Below are 18,733 nucleotides of genomic sequence, written 5' to 3' on the forward strand. Positions count from 1 at the left end.
TTAAAGGTGCAATCAGTAATATTTGTAATGCTCTCCAATGGTCATTTCAATTTATGATATACATTGATATGATAACTCACATTTCTCAAGCTCTGGCCATCCCTCAGCTTTATAGCAAACCAAGTGGCTTGGCTGCCATTTGGCTGAGAAGCCAATAGATGATTGTGTAATAAATAAGTCAGACCAGAGCATGTAGCTTAATGTTGTTTTTATTAGTCACTACTGCATGAGCTACAGACATAAGAGGTAGATGAAGAGTGGTGGTTATTGCAAAAATATGGTGTGTTCAAATGGATTGAGACACTTCATCCAGTGTGTGTGTGTATACAGACAGACCATGGATACAAACTGAAGCCTTGACATTTAAGGTTTCGGGGAAAAGCCATGCTCTAATTTCTTTGATAAATGGATCAACAAATGAATTCAATAAATTTGCATAAACCTCAGAAGCAAAACAAGGAAAGATTCCTTATTGTCCCCGATTATGGTTAGTATAGACATGCAACACATGGAGTGGGCAGCACCTTATAGGGCATTGACGGCACCAAACAGATGAGTAAAAAAAGCCATGTAAACCAAGGGGAATGTTCACTTGGACGTCTATAGTCAGACACCCATCTATGTACACACACACACTCACATCAGAATAATCGCCACCGTACACTCATACAGATCATATCCCTAATTGTCAGTTACTACATCAGACAAAAAACAACATCTGTAAGGGATGTTATCAGACTGGACATTATTCTCTTATTGTCAACGTTCTCCTTTTCTCTTCCCCCGCTCACTGGCCCTGGCTCTGAGAAAGAGCTCCCAGAAGGCCGTTGGCCGTGCTGAAGAGGTTGATGGGAGAAGAGCCGTCTGTGATCAGGGTTGACTTCAAACCCAGAGACTGGAGCAGCTTGACCTGGGAGAAAGTGAGGGAGTGGGGAAAAGAGGGGAGCGAGGGACAGAAACAGAGAGCTTGAGGTAATATGATAATTTCTCCTTTACGTTATAACTGATTGAATAAGATCTTGTGTTCCAGTATCCTAAATGGTATTTTATAATGTCTTGTCACGCCAATATAGCTAATTTAATTGATTTTGGGTGGGAGAAAGTCAGACCTGCTCAGTAAAACGTTACAGTAAAATAAAACATTACAGATCGATTCTGACCTGAGCTTAAGGATTATCCAGGTGCCATTTGTATTCAGACATATGTATTGTGTAGCACAAATATGACGGTATTATGGTAAGGAATTATGTACCTGTAGCTCGGGGCCGGCTCTGGCCATCTCCTTCAGGGTGTCGGCGCCGATACTGTCCACCAGCTTTTTAAAGCGGTTGCTCTCTATCTCAGCCAGCTTCTGCTGTTTCTCCACTTCCAAACAATCCATTGCTGACTTATAGTTTAGCTCCTGCTCCCTCGCCTTGGACAGACGGTCCAGCTCGCCCTCCTGCACACAGAAGTACAGGTCAGCTACACATTGTATAATGCTGAAAGGTTCACATACTATGTAGAACACCTTCAAACATTTATCAAACACAGACCACACACACACACGTGAACTACTGGTTGTGTACCTTTAAGAATTATACAAAGTACAACACTTTCGACCATACACACGCAGCACACACAGCATACTGAGAGGATACGTACAGCCTCAATCCGCTGGGCCTCAGCCTTTAGTTTAGCCTCGTTGACTGCCGCCTCTCCCTGGATACGGGCTGCCTCTGCTCTGGACTGGGCCTCTGCCTTGGCTGCCCCTGTACTCTCCACCGCCGCACTGCAACACAACGACACACCTTTAGATTTGGTATTTTGTCAGGATCCCCATTAGCTGTTGCAAAAGCAGCATCTACTCTTCCTAGGCTCCACACAAAACATGACATAACAGAGCATTAATAGACAACAGCTTAAGGACAGAACTACATAAAAAATAAAAAAAATAAAAAATAAAATTACAAAAAAGGCACACAGCCTACATATCAATACACACAAACCAAGTCAAATAGGGGAGAGGCGTTGTGCCGTGAGGTGTTGCTTTATCCGTTTTTTAAAAACCAGGTTTGCTTTTCACTTGCGCAATATGAGATGGAACGGAGATCCATGCAAAAATGGCTCAATATAATACTGTATGAGTTCTTGAATTTGGGGACAGTGAAAAGACCCCTGGTGGCATGTCTGGTGGGGTAAGTGTGGATGTCAGAGCTGTATGTATGTATGTATGTATGTATGTATGTAAGTTGACTATGCAAACAACTTGGGATTTCCGACATTAACATTTCCTATAAAAATAAGTAGTGATGCAGGCAGTCTCTCCTCAACGTGTAGGCAAGAGAGACTGGCATGCATAGTATTTATATTAGCCCTCTGATTACAATGAATAGTAAAATGTGATGCTCTGTTCTTGGCCAGCTGCAGCTTAACCACGTCTTTCCTTGCAGCACTCGACTGGACAATAATCAAGAGAAGACAAAACTAGAGCCTACAGGACTTGCTTTTTGGAGTGTGGTATCAAAAAAGCAGAGAAACTATTACTGACAGACCTCTCCCCATCTTTACAACCATTGAATCTATGCGTTTTGACCATGACCATTTACAAGCTAAGGTAACGCCAAGTAATTTAGTCTCCTCAACTTGTTCAACAGCCAGACCAGTCATTACCAGATTCAGCTGAGGTCTAGAACTTAGGGAATGATTTGTACCAAATACAATGCTCTTAGTTTTAGAGATGGCCACCCATTCCAAAACAGACTGCAACTCTTTGTTAAAGGTTTCAGTGACTTCATTAGCTGTGGTTGCTGATGCATATATGGTTGAATCAGCATACATGGACACACATGCTTTGTTTAATGCTAGTGGCAGGTCATTGGTAAAAAAATAAATTGAAAAGAGGGCCTAGAGAGCTGCCCTGCGGTACACAACACATGTTTGACATTAGAGAAGCTTCCATTAAAGAAAACCCTCTATAGCTCTGAATCCATTATATGGATTGAAAAGCCATTCACAAGTTTAACAGGTCATGGTCAATAATATCAAAGGCTACACTTAAATCTAACAGTACAGCTACCACAATCTTCTTATTATCAATTTCTTTCAACCAATCAGTCATTTGTGTCAGTGCAGTAGATGTTTGAGTGCCCATCTCTATAAGCATCCTGAAAGTCTGTTGGTAATTTGTTTATAGAGAAACAGCATTGCATTTGGTCGAACAGTTTGCTAAGAGCTGGCAGCAAGCTTATAGGTCGGATGTCAGAAACAGTAAAGGCCGCTGTACCACCCTTGGGACTTTGGCTTCCCTCCAGCCCTGAGGACAAAGACATTCCTCTAAACTCAGATTAAAGATGACAGATAACTCTATAGCCACTAGCTTTCAACCATACAGTTTTTCAATTCCAGCAATCCATAGAGCCTTAAAAGTTCTACAGTCAGTTTCTTAACAGGTGCATTTTTAACAATAATTGGAAGAAGCAATTTCATCAAGTGCAGTGTCCGGATGCTCCTCAATCACAATCAGACAACAAATATTTTTAACATCATCAACATAAGAGTCACAGCAAAATCTTTTGCATGATCTCTTATACACTATTTTAGGCCCAGCTGTTGGAACTTTGGCTTTCCTGGATAAAGCCACGATATTGTGATCACCTCATTTGATGGGTTTACAGCTTTAGAACAAAGTTCTACAGTATTAGTAAAAAAAAAATGTGATTGATACATGTGTATGATCTTGTTCCTGTAGTGTTTGTAAATACCCAGGTAGGTTGATTAATAACCTGAACCAGATTACAGGCATTGGTTACAGTGAGAAGCTTCTTCTTGAGCAGACATCTTGACGAAAACCAGTCAATATTCAGGTCACAAAGAAGGTAGACCTCTCGGTTTACAACACATAGGAGCATTTCACACACATCATTTAGATACTGACTGTTAGCACTTGGTGGCCTGTAGCAACACCCCAAAAGAAAAGGCTTAAGATGTGCCAAGTGAACCTGCAACCACCACAACACTTGACATAGGAGAAGGCCGTCATTATAAATAAGACTTTGTTCTTAACTGACTTGCCTAGTTAAATATACACACACACACACTTGAAGTCAGAAGTTTACAAACACTTAGGATGGAGTCATTAAAACTTGTTTTTCAACCACTCCACAAATTTCTTGTTAACAAACTATAGTTTTGGCAAGTTGGTTAGGACATCTACTTTGTGCATGACACAAGTCATTTTTCCAACAATTGTTAAGACTAAGAAAGTGGTCATAGATCAATTTCTACACTCTTCCAATGTGTGTTGGTGTTGGTCCCCACCTCAGAATGTACGTTTTTGGCCCGATGGAATGGGCCATACGAAGTCCTTGAGAGAGTGGCTGAAGTTAACTATAAGGGTCAGACAGCCGGGACGTAAGCATCTGACCCAGATTTACCTTGTGTATTTTCTAAAGAAATGGAACACAAATGTACTCTACCCGACTTCCCCGAAGAAGGCAAACCACAGAGACCAAGCCAGCGGAGTTGTCACTGGGGTAGCAGCTGAGAGAGTTGGTCGGCCGGAACCAGGAAGTGTTCTCCAGTGAACCAGGACACACCGATCTGGTACAGCACAGCACAGCACAGCATCATCACCGAACCCGGAAAAAAGGTGAAGTTGAGACCCTACCGCATACCGGAAGCAAGGAGAGCAGCTGTCAGGACAGAGGTAAAAACGATGTTGAAAGCTGATATAATCAAGGAGTCGAATAGTGAGTGGTGCAGCCCCATAGCGTTGGTGCCAAAACCAGATGGCACCATTTGCTTCTGTAATGATTTTAGACAGGTAAACGAAATCTCGAAGTTCGACGCCTACCACATGCCCCGAACTGATGAATTAATAGAACGGCTTAGGACCGCCCGATTTATCAGGACGCTCAACCTGACAAAGGGTTATTGGTATGTGCCCTTGGCTCCCGAGGCCCCTGGCGGGCTGTTCCATTACAAGAAGCTGCCCTTTGAGTTGCATGGGGCCCCGGCCACCTTCCAGAGGTTGATGGACCGAATTCTCCATCCCCATCGTGAATACGCGGTGGCCTACATCGATGATATTGTGATCCATGGGAGCGAGTGGAAGACACATCTAAACCAGGTGAGTGTGGTACTGCAGGCCTTACGGGAGGCGGGGCTAACAGCAAACCCAAAGAAATGTTGGCTCGGCCTGCTAGAGAAAGAGTAACCTGGGGTACACAACCGGGAGGGGATGTGTCAAATGCCAGGTGAAGAAAATGGAGGCAATTCAGGACTAGCCCCTCCCCCTCGCCAAGAAGAGATCCACACGTTTGTGGAGATTTATTCCTCACTTTGTCTCCTTAGCCAGCCTGACCGATCTGACCAGGGGCCGTCAGCCCGCCCTGATGACGTGGACAGAGAAAGCCTTCCAGAACCTAAAGGGAGCACTGTGTTCTGGACCCGTGCTGGTGACCCCGGACTTCTCCAAACCAGACTGATGTGTCCGAAACAGGGGTGGGTGCCGTCCTATCACAGCTACAGGAAGGTGAGGAACACCCAGTCATGTACAGTGCCGTGCGAAAGTATTCGGCCCCCTTGAACTTTGCGACCTTTTGCCACATTTCAGGCTTCAAACATAAAGATATAAAACTGTATTTTTTTGTGAAGAATCAACAAGTGGGACACAATCATGAAGTGGAACGACATTTATTGGATATTTCAAACTTTTTTAACAAATCAAAAACTGAAAAATTGGGCGTGCAAAATTATTCAGCCCCTTTACTTTCAGTGCAGCAAACTCTCTCCAGAAGTTCAGTGAGGATCTCTGAATGATCCAATGTTGACCTAAATGACTAATGATAAATACAATCCACCTGTGTGTAATCAAGTCTCCGTATAAATGCACCTGCACTGTGATAGTCTCAGAGGTCCGTTAAAAGCGCAGAGAGCATCATGAAGAACAAGGAACACACCAGGCAGGTCCCAGATACTGTTGTGAAGAAGTTTAAAGCCGGATTTGGATACAAAAAGATTTCCCAAGCTTTAAACATCCCAAGGAGCACTGTGCAAGCGATAATATTGAAATGGAAGGAGTATCAGACCGCTGCAAATCTACCAAGACCTGGCCGTCCCTCTAAACTTTCAGCTCATACAAGGAGAAGACTGATCAGAGATGCAGCCAAGAGGCCCATGATCACTCTGGATGAACTGCAGAGTTCTACAGCTGAGGTGGGAGACTCTGTCCATAGGACAACAATCAGTCGTATATTGCACAAATCTGGCCTTTATGGAAGAGTGGCAAGAAGAAAGCCATTTCTTAAAGATATCCATAAAAAGTGTCGTTTAAAAAGTTTGCCACAAGCCACCTGGGAGACACACCAAACATGTGGAAGAAGGTGCTCTGGTCAGATGAAACCAAAATTGAACTTTTTGGCAACAATGCAAAATGTTGTTTGGCGTAAAAGCAACAGCGCATCACCCTGAACACACCATACCCACTGTCAAACATGGTGGTGGCAGCATCATGGTTTGGGCCTGCTTTTCTTCAGCAAGGACAGGGAAGATGGTTAAAATTGATGGGAAGGTGGATGGAGCCAAATACAGGACCATTCTGGAAGAAAACCTGATGGAGTCTGCAAAAGACCTGAGACTGGGACGGAGATTTGTCTTCCAACAAGAATGATCCAAAACATAAAGCAAAATCTACAATGGAATGGTTCAAAAATAAACCTATCCAGGTGTTAGAATGGCCAAGTCAAAGTCCAGACCTGAATCCAGTCGAGAATCTGTGGAAAGAACTGAAAACTGCTGTTCACAAATGCTCTCCATCCAACCTCACTGAGCTCAAGCTGTTTTGCAAGGAGGAATGGGAAAAAATTTCAGTCTCTTGATGTGCAAAACTGATAGAGACATACCCCAAGCGACTTACAGCTGTAATCACAGCAAAAGGTGGCGCTACAAAGTATTAACTTAAGGGGGCTGAATAATTTTGCACGCCCAATTTTTCAGTTGATGATTTGTTAAAAAAAGTTTGAAATATCCAATAAATGTCGTTCCACTTCATGATTGTGTCCCACTTGTTGATTCTTCACAAAAAAATACAGTTTTATATCTTTGTTTGAAGCCTGAAATGTGGCAAAAGGTCGCCGAATACTTTCGCAAGTCACTGTACATTAGCTGGAAGCTGTTGCCGCGGGAACAAAGATATTCCACTGTGGAGAAAGAATGTCAAGCGATCAAGTGGGCGCTGGACCACCCCTCCCTCCCGGTCAGAACTGGGGGGTGGCGTGGCAAACAGAAGGGAAAGGTGAGGGGAGTGGTTATTGAAGGGAGATGTCTTGTGGCCGCAGCTCCACCCTAATCTTCCTGTGGTTGATCTTCAATTTCTCAGAGATCATTTCCCTCACTTTGTCCTCAGACTCAATCCAGGTCTCATATGGAGATTTGTAAATTCCGTCCCGAACCATGTTATTCCACCTTGATTGTCCCTCCCTTATCAATCATTGTTATCATGGATTCACACACAGAACTGATGTAGTCTCTCAATGACTTACAGATTGCTGTCATCTTGCCTTTCTCCTGTTTCAACTCATCGAGCTGACCCTGGGAAAACGGCAAAATGTTCTTCAGGTCCTGGACCTCTCTGGTCAGGTTGTCCATTCTTTTATTAGTTGAATCCACCAATATTTGGACAAACACACATGAAGCGGGGGGAGGGAAAACAGATCCTAGATCTGTACCTAGGGCACTTCACCACAGCGCCACAGATCTAACCTCTGCATTCACACAAATCACAATAGCTACATTATGTTAGGAACTCTGATCTAAATGTTACTCGGTACAGCTTCGCATTCACACTACTAAGAACAGCATGATACTAACGCTAGCCATGCCAATTCTAGCTCCTTGCCATAACATTTTTCCATTGACAAAGCTAATGGGTTAGCGTTATGCTAATGATATCCCTCTGCCATTATTGTTCCCAAAAGCGATGCTAACGTGCATTAGTTTTAACAGCATAGCATCAACGGTCACCTGAGGGCCTCCAACTCCAACAGCTCTTTCCTGGTCCTCTCTGCCTCCGCCTGGTCTGTGATCCTCTGCCTCTCCAGACGACCACGTGCCTCCTGCTCGAGACGCTCTGCCTCATGGCTGCAGGGAGGGGAGAGAGAAATTCAAAGGGGAGGGGGGGTTAACGCTTACCAAACAGGCAAAAACACCTCGGTGTGTGTGTCTGTCTGGTGGCAGATAGCAATTGAGAGTGTTGGGCCAGTAACTGAAAGGTCACAAGTTCAAATCCCTGAGCCGAACTCGGTGAAAAATCTGTCAATGTGCCCTTGAGCAAGGCACCTAACCCTAATTGCTGCTGTAAGTGTGCATACGTATAATATATAAATATATACATATAATATATATATACACATAATATATATAAGCCATCGATCACGTGACACCATTCATTCCTATGTGAAGACTCAATAGCGCATTGAAGCCAAATTAAGTCTTAAAACTTGTTGGTACGAGGGGGCAGTATTTTCATTTTTGGAGAAAAAAAACATTCCCGTTTTAAAATGGGATATTTTGTCAGGACAAGATGCTAGAATATGCATATAATTGACAGCTTTGGATAGAAAACACTAACGTTTCCAAAACTTTAAAGATATTGTCTGTGAGTATAACAGAACTGATGTTGCAGGCGAAAGCCTGAGAAAAATCCAATCCAGAAGTGCACCAGGTTTTGAAAGCGCTGCGTTCCAATGAGTCCCTATTCAGCTCTGAATGTGCCATCAACGAGCTTACGCTTTCTACGTATTCCCCAAGTTGTCTACAGCATTGTGACGTAGTTTTACGCATTTCTGTTGAAGAATAGCCGTAGGCGGCCACATTGCGTAAGTGGTCACATGGTGGCTCCGAGAGAGATTCGTGTAAAATACAGAGGTAGCCATTACTCCAATCGGTCCTACTGAAAAACTAATTGTCCCGACGGATATATTATCGAATAGATATTAGAAAAACACCCCGAGGATTGATTATTAACAACGTTTGCCATGTTTGTCATTATTATGGAACTAATTTGAAATATTTTTCGGTGTTGTGGTGACCGCAATTTCCTGGCAAATATCTCAGCCAAACGTGAAGAACAAACGGAGCTATTTTGCCTACAAAAATAATATTTTGGGAAAAAAATGAAATTTGGCTATCTACCTGGGAGTCTCGTGAGTGAAAACATCCGAAGTTCAAAGGTAAACAATTTAATTTGACAGCTTTTCTGATTTCCGTGACAAGGTTGCCTGCTGCTAGCAAGGCATAATGCTATGCTAGGCTATCGATAAACTTACACAAATGCTTGTCTAGCTTTAGCTGTAAAGCATATTTTGAAAATCTGAGATGACAGGGTGATTAACAGGCTGAGCAGTGTCTCAATAGATTTAATTTGTGATTTTCATGAATAGGAATAGTTTCTAGGGATATTTATGTCCGTTGCGTTATGCTAATTAGTTTCAGGCGATGATTATGCTCCCACATGCGGGTTTGGGAGTCACAAAAGGTTTAAGATAGCATCTCATTTGCAGCTTGCGCTACTCCAGGAAGTGAGTTGCAGGCTAGCTCAGTGCTGCCCAATCCCATGAAATAACTCAAATTGAAGGCAGACAGTGGTACTGTAGGCTGCCATTAGCAAATAAATTATTATTTTAACCTCTTCTGTAATGAGATTTATATCTGTGGTATTAGAAGCAATTATTGGTACCATGATTGTCTTCAAGTGATTAAAAACAAATTCAAAGATTGACATTTTTCCATACTCTAGAAATGCGGGAGATCCTGTTTTATGCTTACAATGCCTGCAGTACCACAGTTGGCCTTGAACATCGATGGCTTCAGAGGTGGCATTCGTTCTCCCCTGGTGCGCGTGTGTGTCATGTGTCCTACCGTGCAGCAGCCTCCTGGGAGTTGGTGGTGATCTCGATGGCCAGCTGGACACTCTTCTGCAGGGCGTCTCTGGTCCTCTGGTCCACCGGCTCCACTGACTGGATGTCCACACTGCTGATGACCAGACTGTTCTGGTGGAAGCGCAGGCTGGGACGCACTGCCAGCTTGTCATCAAAGCCAAACACAGAGGAGCAGATGATCCGGTTGGAGTTCTGTAGAGTGGAGGGGGTTAAAGAAGAGGTTCAAGCGTGGGGGTGTTATTGTTGTCTTTGAATCAATTGGCACACGTTTCCCAAAGCGGCGTATAGGCCAACCTAACTACGATAGCCAAGGGCTGGAGGCCATGTAGAATTAAAAAGTGTATTAAAAAGCCAGAAAAGTGCAGATTTAGACGATTGAAGTGTGGACGGACCTTGTGAAAGTCGTCAAACTGCACGGAGGCGACGGCTCCTCTGACGCGGGAGGCGATGGCTTTACAGGCATCGCCCACAAAGTCAGGCACCGAGAACAGAGCCGCAGCCTGGGACGGGTCCGCGGGAGACTTCAGGTCAAAGTGCCTGAGTGAGTGAGAGAAAGAGAGGAGGTAGAGATATTAAATACATCATCTGGCCTACAGACTAGACTAAGGACACCAAATCGCAGAGGATCATCAAAAACACACGCCGTCGTCCCCCACCCACAAACCCTACCAGTTGTAGCTGAGCTGCAGCTGCAGGCGTGCGTGGTCGGCCGTCTCTATGGTGATGATGTCAGTGAAGAAGTCCGGCCCCAGCAGCAGACACACGGCCTTGATGACGTTGGCCCTCTTGGGCTTGTCCCCTGACAGGGACAGCACGGTGAACTGCTCATCAGGACCCAACATTACCATCTCTGGCCCAAACACCACCCTGAGAGAGGGGAAGCAGAAAAGGAGTGAGGGAGGACAAGACAGGAGAGGGGGTGGGGAGAGAGAGGGAGGGCGAAAGGGAAAAGTTAACACTAGAGGCCCAATGTTGCTCTGGTCAAAAGTAGTGCACTATATAGGGAATAGGGTACCATTTGGAATACGGCCCTGGGCTAGTATATGGGTTGTTTCTGGACAGGGCCAGTGTCTCCACATCCGGCTCTCTGTCAACTATGTTTACCTGGCCTTCTTCTCCCTGTAGTCGTAGACCTGCACGGCAGCGTTGTGGGGCACCCTGTAGGACACCACCTTGGTCTTGTCCCGGTCCTTCATCTCCACTTCCTTGCTGCGGTCTGAGCGGTCAGCCAGGGGGTCCTTTGTGGAGGCCAGGAGGGTCTCAACATTCTGAGGCAGATTCTTCGCCCACAGCTCCTCGTCCTGCGTCAGCATGTAGGTGTGGCCAATCACAGCACGGACCTAGAGCCAGGTAGCCAATGGGGGAGAGGGATGGTGAGAGGTGGGTGGGGATTTAAGGCTGAAAAATAAACCAATGAAATGATACCCTGGATCACTCGAATCAGGTGTTTTAGTGTACATCCCAAATGGCCCCCCTACAGTACATGGTGCACTAGTTTTGACCAGAGTCCTGTGGGCCCTGGTCAATTGTGCACAAAATCATAGGTACCCGAGCAATGGAGCAGGTGCAATCCCACTTTTCTTTTTTTTACCAGAAAATTATCAATTGGGAATGTCATTTTCAATGATTAGTAATGTTTTGAGCTATTCTATATTAAAATACATATGCCGATGTTATATATTAAAGCTGCAATATGTAACTTTTTGGGCGACCCGACCAAATTCACATAGAAGTGAGTTACAGATAGACTTGCTTTCAGTGAGAATGACAGATCTAAGGGGTAGATCTGTTCCATGTGCACTATTTCTACACTTCCTGTTAAGTTTTGTTTGAGTCTTTGACTTTCGATTTTGTACAACAGCTTCAAACAGAAAAAAATAATATTTTTGGTTACTGAAAATACATATTTCACAGTGGTTTAGATTGTAATAAATAAGCATTATTGTACCAACAAAAATTAGGCAAACTATTAAAATTTTAGCAACCAGGAAACGGTGGAGCGATATCTACATATTGCACACCCTCCCCCGTCGTCTCGAGATGAAAGTTTTGCTTCCCTCCCGCATGCCACTGTTTTGGTTCAGTGCAGTTAGAAAACACTAGTTGCACCACTGGTGTTTAAAATAATAAAATGTATTGTGTCGTACAGCAGGTCAGCCACCAGGGGGAGACTCGTCGAGGCCTGGTGACAGAGTGTATAACAGAGGCGATGGCTCCATCTGCTGAACGTGTCAGGTCTCGAAGGGTGCTCCAGCCAGGACTAATTGGGAGTTTGTGAGTAATCACATTCTGGATTTGCATCATATTTTTCCCACATTAAAAATCGGTTAAAATGTTTTCATTCAGTTAAAAAAGTAACAGTCCTGACTGAGCCCCATATGCATGCAGAGCGTAGCCACTTTGCTGTTATAACCTGGAAGCCAGTGCAGCTGGTTGTTTTAATCTTTTGCAGTAATTTATTTCGGATTGGCATTTATTGAGATGGCTCATGTAATGGAAGCAGCTCTGCAGAATGGTCAATAGCTGGCAAAGCCACAAAGTCATGAAATCAGATTATAAACCTAACTCTAACCTTAACCACACTGCTAACCCCAACACCTTAAAATAAGACTAAAAAGCACATTTTTGTTCTAATGAATTTGAACGATAATAGTCCATTTTGACTATGCAGCTGACCCATCTAGCGGAAACAACTCAGTTCTGCTTCCAGGGCCAGACTCATTACAAAAATGTCAACCTGTGTAATTTATGCGGAATCTGGCAAAGGACCGTGTCAAAATGGTTGCGGAGCTGTCAGCAGAACGTTTCAATTCAACAATGTTTTGCATTGACTTTCCCCCAACCTAAACATGGACTGCCCGCAAAATCTGAAACATCGTCTATGGCTGGCTACAAAAAAATTATGCAATTAACAGAAGCGTACAGTAGGCCTACTTCAATGCAAAAGATTAACTGTTCACCTGTTAAATTTGACTGTATATTATAAACCGCAGTGCCTATGGGATTGCAAAACTTGACATACAGTGCCATTCCGAAAGTATTCGGCCCCCTTGAACTTTGCGACCTTTTGCCACATTTCAGGCTTCAAACATAAAGATATAAAACTGTATTTTTTTTGTGAAGAATCAACAACAAGTGGGACACAATCATGAAGTGGAACGACATTTATTGGATATTTCAAACTTTTTTAACAAATCAAAAACTTAAAAATTGGGCGTGCAAAATTATTCAGCCCCTTTACTTTCAGTGCAGCAAAAACTCTCTCCAGAAGTTCAGTGAGGATCTCTGAATGATCCAATGTTGACCTAAATGAATAATGATGATAAATACAATCCACCTGTGTGTAATCAAGTCTCCGTATAAATGCACCTGCACTGTGATAGTCTCAGAGGTCCGTTAAAAGCGCAGAGAGCATCATGAAGAACAAGGAACACACCAGGCAGGTCCGAGATACTGTTGTGAAGAAGTTTAAAGCCGGATTTGGATACAAAAAGATTTCAAGCTTTAAACATCCCAAGGAGCACTGTCCAAGCGATAATATTGAAATGGAAGGAGTATCAGACCACTGCAAATCTACCAAGACCTGGCCGTCCCTCTAAACTTTCAGCTCATACAAGGAGAAGACTGATCAGAGATGCAGCCAAGAGGCCCATGATCACTCTGGATGAACTGCAGAGATCTACAGCTGAGGTGGGAGACTCTGTCCATAGGAAAACAATCAGTCGTATATTGCACAAATCTGGCCTTTATGGAAGAGGGCAAGTAGAAAGCCATTTCTTAAAGATATCCATAAAAGGTGTCGTTTAAAGTTTGCCACAAGCCACATGGGAGACACACCAAACATGTGGAAGAAGGTGCTCTGGTCAGATGAAACCAAAATGGAACTTTTTGGCAACAATGCAAAACGTTATGTTTGGCGTAAAAGCAACAGCTCATCAACCACAACACACCATCCCCACTGTCAAACATGGTGGTGGCAGCATCATGGTTTGGGCCTGCTTTTCTTCAGCAGGGACAGGGAAGATGGTTAAAATTGATGGGAAGATGGATGGAGCCAAATACAGGACCATTCTGGAAGAAAACCTGATGGAGTCTACAAAAGACCTGAGACTGGGACGGAGATTTGTCTTCCAACAAGACAATGATCCAAAAAAAAGCAAAATCTACAATGGAATGGTTCAAAAATAAACATATCCAGGTGTTCAAATGGCCAAGTCAAAGTCCAGACCTGAATCCAATCGAGAATCTGTGGAAAGAACTGAAAACTGCTGTTCATAAATGCTCTCCATCCAACCTCACTGAGCTCGAGCTGTTTTGCAAGGAGGAATGGGAAAAAATTTCAGTCTCTTGATGTGCAAAACTGATAGAGACATACCGCAAGCGACTTACAGCTGTAATCGCAGCAAAAGGTGGCGCTACAAAGTATTAACTTAAGGGGGCTGAATAATTTTGCACGTCCAATTTTTCAGTTTTTGATTTGTTAAAAAAGTTTGAAATATCCAATAAATGTCGTTCCACTTCATGATTGTGTCCCAAAATACAGTTTTATATCTTTATGTTTGAAGCCTGAAATGTGGCAAAAGGTCGCAAAGTTCAAGGGGGCCGAATACGTTCGCAAGGCACTGTATAGGCTTTATCTATTTACTAGGTCCAATTAAGCGAGTGATGCACATGGTAATGTGTTATATGGCTACTCCAGGAATATGAACTCATCACAAACCAGAAAAGGTGAGGAATTTATTCTGCAATGGTTATGAAAATAAAATAAATAGGAATCTTCCTATGTCTTAATTATTTTAGATTAAAAACATGTTTAAAATATTTTTGCTCTTCTCACTAACAGAAAATGGCTGAATTCTTGTTTATGCTTTCCTGATTTTAATTTTCATAATTTCCACCCATTTTGACTTACTTGCCAGCTTTCAGTACAATATTTCAACCACTAGCAGATGTGCATGCACATGGTCTAAAGTTTCCAGAGAGGTGAGCACATTCTCACATCAAAATTGTTTTAATATAAATGCCAACTTTTGTGTGAAAACTGGAGCACACACGTTGGGGTATATTTTGTACATAAGCACAGTTTATAAATGGAGGCCCCTGGTCCCCAAGACGTGGAGAGATACTGTCCACTGGGAGGAATGTGAGCGCCTATTACCATCTAGTTCAACCGTGAGCTACGGCTCTTAAGATGGTGGGTTCGATCCCAGTGCTAGGCACTTGTTTACATTTTTTTCTGTTTTAACAGCCCATCTCAAACCTTAACCAGTTGTAATTAATACCAAAAATGTACTGTCAAGTTCTGTTTCACCTAGCCCTAACCTTATCAGTCAAAATGACTGCCTAAAGTTAACGGTCAAGTTGCCATTTGGGACATAGCCAGTCTTCAAACATTCAGCTGGGTAAAAACTCACCTTTCCTGTCTTGATGTCTCGGACATAGATCCCTTCGTTCTCGTCCAATGGGATGGCCTGTCGCCGTAGCATCACCTCTACGGCAGCTGGGGGGACGTACTCAATTGGTCCACGTAGCATCCAGCGGTCACCGGGGCGACGTTGGACTCCACCCCTCCGGGAGAGCTTGGCCCTCTCCTCCTCCTCTTCTTCCTCCTCCTCCTCCTGGCATAGAGAAGAGGGAGAGAGAGAATGAGGAGAGAAAGAAAGTGTATATTGAATGGATTGTGTACTGGCCAAACCAGTCAGTCCTGTTAAGGATCGTTGTTGTATTTGTTTCCCCTCCCATCTGCATTTAAATTCTTCCACCATTCCCCCTCCCTCCCCCCTCTTTCCTCACCTCCTGTGTATCTTTGAAGGCCTCTACGGCCCTCAGCACCAGGCCCTCCTCCTCAGAGAGAATGTAAACATCCTGGGTGCCCTCCTCTAAGTGCTCCCCTGGTTGCAGGAAGAACGAACGCTCCCCCTGGGGAGGAAGAGAGAGCAGTGTTAAATTAAAGCTAATTGGGGAAGTGACTAAAATCTACAAAAGGCAAATTAATAAAACAAATTAAGTCACTGAACTTTCCTCACCAGTGTGTAAAACAGCAATGAGTGACTAAACAAACATTTGACCAAACAAAGGAGTGTAAGACAGCGCTCTCTTTCACAGTCTCACCTTGCACACCCTCTTCTGACCCAGCTGTGGTTTACCGTCTGGTCCCACCGGGTCCAGGATCACACAGTACTGACGGCTGCTCAGCGTGGTCACGTTGACCACTCCCACCACTTCCTCAGCAACAGACGGGATGTGTGCCTCCCGTTCCGCCATGGTAACGAGCCACTCTTCCCCAGTGCGCCGGTCCCGCCCCCCGGCGTCACGGAATGGCCGTATTGCTCGCACGTGCAGTGCTTTCTGAGAGTGAAAAGAAAAACCTGAATTTGTTTAGGCAGGTCCTACAAAACATCACAAGACTAATAACATGTATTTTCTAATGAATAGAAGAGCATATGGAGTTTAATTAGGCCTATGTTACGGGTCAGTGCAGCCCTGGCTGCGCCATTCAAATGAAATCAATAGTTTGTTATTTTGCTTATTTAAAAACAGACAAGACACACCTATCCGATCACAGTCAGACATATTTTATAGTAAGAATATAATGGAATATAACAGAATAAAATACAAATAATATTTTTCCCACGGGGATGTGTGGAACCACTATCAAAAAACAAAACAAAAAAGTTACATTTTGAAACATGCATTTTTTTTTTAAATCAACGTTTCATCCCTTTCCTAACCTCACTCCACCTCGTTAGAAGCAGGCGTAGGATCTTATCTTCATCATGATACAGATAGAAAATAATATCCAATCCCATTTTCAAAAACACGCAAGTCTCATATTCATATTTCACAACCTCCGTGGGTTTTTGGAGTTACTAATACGCAAGCAAAATAATAGGCCTAATCTTGATTTAGGCTACATTGCATGCAAAAAATATATATATGATATACCACCTCCACTTATTTGCCCAGCCAGAAAAACAATTAAACAAATAGCCTATACAGATGGAAATTCAGTGAAACAAAATCACATTGATTTATTATCAGTCAGTGAAATAACAGGCTTTTGGTTAGGAATAATCCAACAGTTCAACTATTGGAGATCGCCAATCAAGAGGGAGGGGGAGAACAAGAGATGGTGGATGAATAAAAAAAATTAAATAAAGGGCAGGAGAGAGGAGGGAAAAGTAAAGAGAGGGAGAGAAAGGAGGGAGGGGGAGTAAATGGTAGAGAGAGAGGAATGATTGGTAAAGAGGGAGAGAGTGAAGGAGGGAGGGGAGTGATAGATAAAGTGAGGGCGAGAGAGGAGGGCATTGTTACCTTGTCAGTGAGGATGAAAGCGTTGACAATGTCGAGGACCTCCTCTTGAGCCCCTGGTAGATACGCCCCCACCTTTCTCACCTGCCACTCCTCACCTGGACAAAACACACAGGGAATCACTCAGCTAGCTAGGTGTGTGTGATAGCGATACGACATCTGCTACTTTTGTGTACATACATTATATGCACAATAAAAAAATACAGTATATGTGTCTCACCAGTGACCCTGCGGACGCCGCTCCTGTCCACGCCCTCCTTGCGCGCTCGGAGGCGGATGGCCTGGTTCTCTTTGATCACCATGGCCTTGATGGTCTCCAGCACTGCCACCTCCTTCCTGGGGATGTACGTCCCTATGGGGAGGGTAGAGGTTAGGGGTTAGAGAAGCATTATTAGGCAATCAGGCTGTGTTTGGAATCAGGTACTATATACTGTTTGTAATGTAAAAAAAAAAATGTATATTTGTCACATGCGCCAAATACAACAGGTGAAATGTCTTTAACCAGCAATGCAGTTAAGAAAAAATTATTTTTTTTAAAAAGGATAAGAAATAAAAGTAACAAATAATTAATGAGCAGCAGTATATACCGGGGTTACCGGTACAGAGGCAATGTGCGGGGGCACCGGTTAGTCGAGGTAATGTGTACATGTAGGTAGAGTTATTAATGTGACGATGCATAGAGTAGCACAAGCAATGCAAATAGTCTGGGTAGCCATTTGATTAGATGTTCAGGAGTCTGGCTTGGGGGTAAAAGCTGTTTAGAAGCCTCTTGGACCTAGACTTGGCGCGAACAGTCTATGACTAGGGTGGAATGTACTACGTTTCTTGCATACTACTTTCTTCTACTACTTGTTATTTTTTATTGATATTTGTACTGCATTGTTGAGGGAGCTTGCAAGAAAGTATTTCACTGCACCTTTTATACCTGCTGTAACCTGTGTACGTGATGAATCAAATTGGATTTGACTTAAGTCAAATTAGAAAAATTGAAAGAGCACTAGTTCTTGTTAAATCAATGCTCCGATTTGGTTAAAAAAAAAAAAAAATTTTTTTTTTATCAATATGACCCCTGTAAGGACCGAAGTAAATTGTAATGATGTGTTAGGAGTGGTACCCAGAGAACTCACCTGGCCCTTCGAACAGCCACTCGTCTCCAGCCACCCTCTTCTCTCCTCCCACCTCCTCAAAGTCCAGCAGAGCCTGAAGGCGCAGGGCGGTGTCTGGGTAGACGATCTGCAGCACTGTCACATGCTGGGAGATATATAGATTATACATACATACATACTTGAAGTCAGAGGTTTGCATACACTTTGCTTGAAGTCATTAAAACCTGTTATTCAACCACTCCACAAATTTCTTGTTAATAACAAACTATAGTTTTGGCAAGTCCGTTAGGACATGTACTTTGTGCATGACACAAGTCATTTTTCCAACAATTGTTAACAGACAGATTATTTCACTTATAATTCACTGTATCACAATGGTTGGGTCAGAAGTTTACA

General features: G+C 43.4%; 1 protein-coding gene across 3 annotated transcripts in view; it reads right to left on the bottom strand.

Moving 5' to 3' along the window:
* Positions 1-193: 193 nt before the first annotated feature.
* The window catches only part of LOC135556109 (major vault protein), a 31,756-nt gene continuing 13,216 nt past the window's right edge, over positions 194-18,733 (bottom strand). For 2 of the 3 annotated variants that reach the window (XM_064989033.1, XM_064989032.1), the window contains exons 4-17: positions 18,359-18,482; positions 17,452-17,583; positions 17,235-17,329; positions 16,032-16,268; positions 15,714-15,839; positions 15,335-15,538; positions 11,025-11,260; positions 10,590-10,787; positions 10,313-10,457; positions 9,901-10,112; positions 8,005-8,121; positions 1,645-1,771; positions 1,253-1,441; positions 194-910 (exon numbers count right to left, since the gene is read on the bottom strand). In XM_064989033.1, the coding sequence (XP_064845105.1) occupies positions 788-910; positions 1,253-1,441; positions 1,645-1,771; positions 8,005-8,121; positions 9,901-10,112; positions 10,313-10,457; positions 10,590-10,787; positions 11,025-11,260; positions 15,335-15,538; positions 15,714-15,839; positions 16,032-16,268; positions 17,235-17,329; positions 17,452-17,583; positions 18,359-18,482 (2,265 nt within the window). In that variant the 3' untranslated portion in view covers positions 194-787. The remainder of the gene's footprint in view (positions 911-1,252; positions 1,442-1,644; positions 1,772-8,004; positions 8,122-9,900; positions 10,113-10,312; positions 10,458-10,589; positions 10,788-11,024; positions 11,261-15,334; positions 15,539-15,713; positions 15,840-16,031; positions 16,269-17,234; positions 17,330-17,451; positions 17,584-18,358; positions 18,483-18,733) is intronic. The other variant, XM_064989034.1, reaches the window with a different exon arrangement.

The sequence above is a fragment of the Oncorhynchus masou genome, chromosome 15 (assembly GCF_036934945.1).
Source record: "Oncorhynchus masou masou isolate Uvic2021 chromosome 15, UVic_Omas_1.1, whole genome shotgun sequence".
Classification (NCBI taxonomy): domain Eukaryota; kingdom Metazoa; phylum Chordata; class Actinopteri; order Salmoniformes; family Salmonidae; genus Oncorhynchus; species Oncorhynchus masou.